This window comes from Dendrobium catenatum, unplaced genomic scaffold (assembly GCF_001605985.2).
Source record: "Dendrobium catenatum unplaced genomic scaffold, ASM160598v2 fragScaff_scaffold_1617, whole genome shotgun sequence".
In the NCBI taxonomy this organism is placed as follows: Eukaryota; Viridiplantae; Streptophyta; class Magnoliopsida; order Asparagales; family Orchidaceae; genus Dendrobium; species Dendrobium catenatum.
In genome coordinates, this window is record NW_021320079.1 from 816,593 (window position 1) to 821,621 (window position 5,029).

At 39.3% G+C, this 5,029-nt stretch overlaps 1 protein-coding gene across 1 annotated transcript; it reads right to left on the reverse strand.

Annotated features, from left to right (window-relative positions):
• Window positions 1–3,795: 3,795 nt before the first annotated feature.
• Window positions 3,796–4,661, reverse strand: LOC110093127 (rubredoxin). Its single transcript, XM_020817916.2, has one exon. It carries the CDS (start codon window positions 4,572–4,574, stop codon window positions 3,957–3,959), a length of 618 nt encoding a protein of 205 aa, XP_020673575.1. The 5' UTR covers window positions 4,575–4,661; the 3' UTR covers window positions 3,796–3,956.
• Window positions 4,662–5,029: the final 368 nt, after the last annotated feature.

The following is a 5,029-nucleotide window of genomic DNA, read 5'->3' on the forward strand; positions in this document are numbered from 1 at the left end:
TCTTAAAACAACTTTTCAGTTTAAAATTTTTAATTTTTACATTTACACTGAAAAGTTGTTTTAAGAAGCATTACAAAAATCATCCCAAACAAAATTTAAATCTTCATTTGGGACAACTTTTAAATTGCTTTCTAAAACAGCTTCTTACTACATAAAATTTTGTCTAAAAAAATTTTGTATCAAAAAATTACTTTAAGAAGTAGAATATAGCGCCCAAATGTTACTACAACCAGAAGATAACAAGAGAATAATACAACTTAAATCACCCTCAATAATCTTAACCAAAATTTTCATTAGCAGAGAACAAAAGACAACAAAATATCGTAAAATGCCTTATCCTCAATATAACCATTCACCAAGGGCCAAAGAAGATTAAGCTCACAACCGAATTCACAGAAATCAGGTGTAAGTGAACCAAACCAATCAATCTGTAAGAGAGGAATAGATTCTCTCAGTTGGAATGTGTTGAACTGTTTCGATCACAACAACCACTAGTAGTTCTAAATCCCAGCACTAAATTAATGAGGCGAACATAGCAACGAATCTAAAAATGAAGCAAAACAGGGATAAGATTCAAAGATAAATTACCTCCAAGGAAAGTTAAAAATTTCATTCGAAAAAAGCATCAATGTAGCAAGAAATCTAGAAAAGCAAAGTAACGATAGTCGGAGACAAATAATCTCGAAGAAACTTGAAATTTTAGATTATGTTTTTCAAAACACAAAAGTCAAACAATCCTACATAAAATAAAAAACGATATCATAGGAAATCATTCCAGAACTCGAGATTCCACATTAATCGATCTTGAGCACGAATAGGCATACCAGCATATTGCACTTGACAAGATCAAGGGGAGTGACGGCCATGTGCGTGAGGCCGCAGCTAACGAGGCCTTCTGCTGTACAAGCGGCGTAGAACAAGGTTGGATACATTCTGTTATTCTTCTTAGGATCGCTGGGTGCCTCGGAAAATAATGATCTCCTTGACTTACCGTCATTTGACGGTGCAGAGTCATCCAAATCGGCCGACCCAGTGCTCCGTCTCAGAAGCTGCTCGACGGCGATAGTTCTAGTGCTAGACGGCGATAGTTCCGAGTAGAGGATGGTCGGCAGCAGCCAATGGCGATCGCTATCACGTAGATGGAAATGATGCAACTTCCGATCGGACAGGCAAAGGAACGTCGTCGCGCGAAGTCTAAGGAGAAAGAAGCAGCCGAAGAAGCCTCTCGTGCATTCTTACACCACCTGCGAAGCACTGAAGCCGAACAGCAACGACGCCTTGGTAAATCTTCGTCGAGCGAATTTACAACCCGCTCGATATAAGCGGGTTTCTAATTCACGCAAAACAACCCCCCTATTACACGCCTAATGCATCGTATAATTTTCTTTTGTTCCGCTCAAAATTAACCAAACAACCCTATTTAGTAAATACATGTATTTGATTTCATTTACACTCCTAATTCAGTCAACCAAACAGCCCCTTAAGGATAACCGAAATGCACATCCAAATTTCAGAAAAAAAAGCATTGCACTATGTAGTCCAAGAGTTTATCATTTGTTAGAATGCAACGTTTTAGTTCGATGGTTATAGAATTTAAGGCCATTTAATACGCACAAACTGCTAAGTTTCATCATTTTCTTTTAACTAGAACGATAGAACTAGAGAAAAGGCTATGGCGCAGTTTAATGAGCCCATTATCATACATCTCCTTCATCATCTTTTCAAATGCATCTTTTGAAACTTAGAATATCTATATATCCTCGAATTTATAGATTTAGCGCTAATTATCAAATGATTACGTGATCAACATTGCAATATAATGGTAATTTTTGTAGTATATATATATGGAAGAGCGAAATCAATTAATCGCTGCTGACAAAAATTCATTTTTTACTTGAAGGCCCATTTGTATCTCCCCCATTGCCAAGATTTGATAGCAGCATAAACTAGTGCTCTTATAAAATAATGCTTGGAGCCTTGGAGTTAGTGGAACGTCGCTGGTTCTTTGGACAGTTAAGGCTCTCCGCATAGCATTTGGGACGACTTCATGGCCGGTTTGCTTTATAAAATATTGTTAAATGTTTGTTTGGGTCATTGCGGCAGAACCGAGACAGAAAAATTTCCGCGGGTCGTGGTTGCTTTCTGCAACCTCTTGGTGCCTCCCGCGGTCCGCTGCTTCGCACAATTTCCAGGGACAAAAATGTCGTAAATGTCATCATGTGTCCTTTCTTCGTTCCGCTACCCCAACGATCCGTAAATCATCATTTTTCTTCTGCTCCGCTTTTTCTCCTCCAACGATCCGTCTCGTACTTTTCTTGTTTATCAGGAAACTCGATGATGCTCAACGGGAAGGGAAACTCGCCGAGTTTCATGGGAGTCCGTGCTGGTGTTGGGAGCCCTAGTTCCGATTGAGTTGCTCTAAAGGAACCTAACGATGTGGCTTCTTCCATCGAATTTCTCACGCTTTGTCATCGCTCAAAGGTAACGCTCCTCTTTGTCTTCTTAAGACCCGTCGGAGAGGTGAGATCAGGGGAGAAAATAAATGTCAGATGAGGAGCACCACTTCGACTCGAAGGCCGATGCAAGTGTCGAAGACGTACCTGTAGCAAGCCAGCACCATTCACAATTACTGGGTGGATTGCATTCCTTGCATAAGCTACTATAGGATACTTGACCTTCCCAAGCTTTGTTATTGCCCTTCGTTTGATCTTCATTCACTATGGCTTTCATTTAGAATTGATAGGTTTATCACATAAATTAAAAAAAAAAATTGGACATTTAATCAATTTTCTTTCATTTCAATATATATAAGGATAAAAATGTAATTTGTTCTCAAACAGCTACAGCGTAGTAGCTCGACAGTTATACTTACCATACAAAATATATTGATTTCTATAAAGAAACTTCAAAACTCAGCATTATGTACAACAACTTCACAACATGCTTTACGAACAGCTGCAGCCGTCCCAAACGTACCCTAAATTTTCACCAAGTTAAAGCCTTATTACAATCCCATCACATCAGGCCTAATATTTGTCGCCATTGCACACCTATTGAGTTCAAAACTAAGACCTTCCAGACTCAAACAATCAGCAGCTCGCCGAAGGGAGTTGGCTCTCACGCTCAAACGTCCATACACTACCCCTAGGAATTATTTGTCGGATTCAGAGGCTTTGCACTACACCAACTTCTCCCAGATGCCATTTCTTGAAGAGACGCCCAACACCCTCGTTCTTGGAGACTAGCCCAGCAGACCTACCATGAATTGTGGGCCACATTAGATGCAGAGAGACACATGGAAGTTTGTAAGTCAAGTCACATTTAAAATACAATTAGTGATGAGTCACATTGAGTATTATACTTTTCTACATATTTTAGTGTAGCCCTTCTTGTACCTCCTATAAATCATATAAATAATGAATGAAGAGATATTTTGAATCATTTGGATATTATATATTCTCTTGCCATTTTTTTTAACATATTTTATATAACTATCTCTCTCACTATTTCTCTCACTCTCCATACTAACTCTTATCTCTCTTTGTTCTCAAGTTGTTGCCGAAGAGATTGCTTGCAAGTAAAACTAGGTATCATCCATATATAAATTTGAATCTAATATTGCATAGTTTAGAAGAGTCAGTTAAACATTTAAAAATCAATAAAATGATGATTTTCTACAACCATATCATCCTAATCTGCATATAGTCTGATTTATTTTATGATATGTATGCAAATGGTCTTTAATTGTAATTTCTCATGCATATAAACAGAAAACAAACCATAGACAGAAGAAAATAGTACAAAAACAAAAGAGATTCTACCCTGCAATCATTAAATATGTTCTCTCCAATCTGGTCTCTATTTACAAGCAACCTCATTTACGAATAGAAATACAGTCAATGAAAGCATATGCTAGAAAAAGCATACATAAAAGTTCTCTCCATCCTTACCAAACCTCATTGCAAGAAGTATCCAGAGAGAAAGAGAGCAAATGCCAGTAGCAGGCTCCCATATATCAGCAAGGCTTTCTGGCCTCCGGTGAGCGTGTTCGCCCCAAACCCAAAATTTTGGTTCTGCTCAAATCCTGCAATCTCCACGCTCTTGCTCTCGAAGAAAGACTTCGCAGCTCCGCAAGTCGAGCACCGCCAGTCCTCCGGAAGCTTCTCGAATCGAAAACCAGGCGGGATCGGGTACGAAGGATCGCCAACAGCCTCGTCGTAGCGGTAACCGCACGATCGGCACTCGTAGATCCCTGTATTCATCACGGCTAATCGCTCGTCCAAACGCCTCCGGTCGAACTTCTCCTCTACGTTCTCCTTGTAGTCAGTCGCGGCAGGATCCGACTGCGATAGAGGATCATTGGAGAGAGGCTTGTCATCCTTTGAAAGGTCCACGGAGAAGAGCGCGTTATGGAGGTGGATTTGGGGCTTGTGAATAGAGTAGAATGGTGAAGAAAAGGTCGGCGTTCTAAGGTTTCTGAAGACAATCGGGGATTGGGATATGAAAGTTTTGGGCGGAGGTAAATTGGACAGGCCTTGTATGGAAAAGTTAGGTATAGCCGTCGCCAACGCCATTCCTTAAGTTGAAGCCTACCAATCTCCCTTCTCTATCCGTTTTTTCCTTCTATTGCTTGGATTTGGATTACCGAATCGAAAGATGGAAGATTAAGATAAAGGCTAGCATGGACATCGACCGTGGTGGGACGTCTACTACTAGATTTTTTAAATTATTTTATTTTATTTTCAACATTTAGATAAATTAAAATAAATTCATAAAAATATCCTATACACTAGGGCTGCAAGCGAACCAAACATTCGACGAGCTACTCCTTGTTCGGTTCAATTAAAGCTCGTTTGCGATTGTTTAATTAACTAAACAAACAAACTTGAACAATATTTTAAATACTCGATTCTTAAATAATCAAACTTGAACACTAATGCGTTCGGCTCATTTATGTTCGCGAACAACATCATTTGAAGTTCATGAACAAGCTCGACATTAAACTCGATAAAAGCTCGATTCGGTGTTC

What these genes read in the sequence shown, in the direction of transcription:
- LOC110093127 (XM_020817916.2), bottom strand. Translation starts at nt 4,574, where the DNA reads ATGGCGTTGGCGACGGCTATACCTAACTTTTCCATACAAGGCCTGTCC.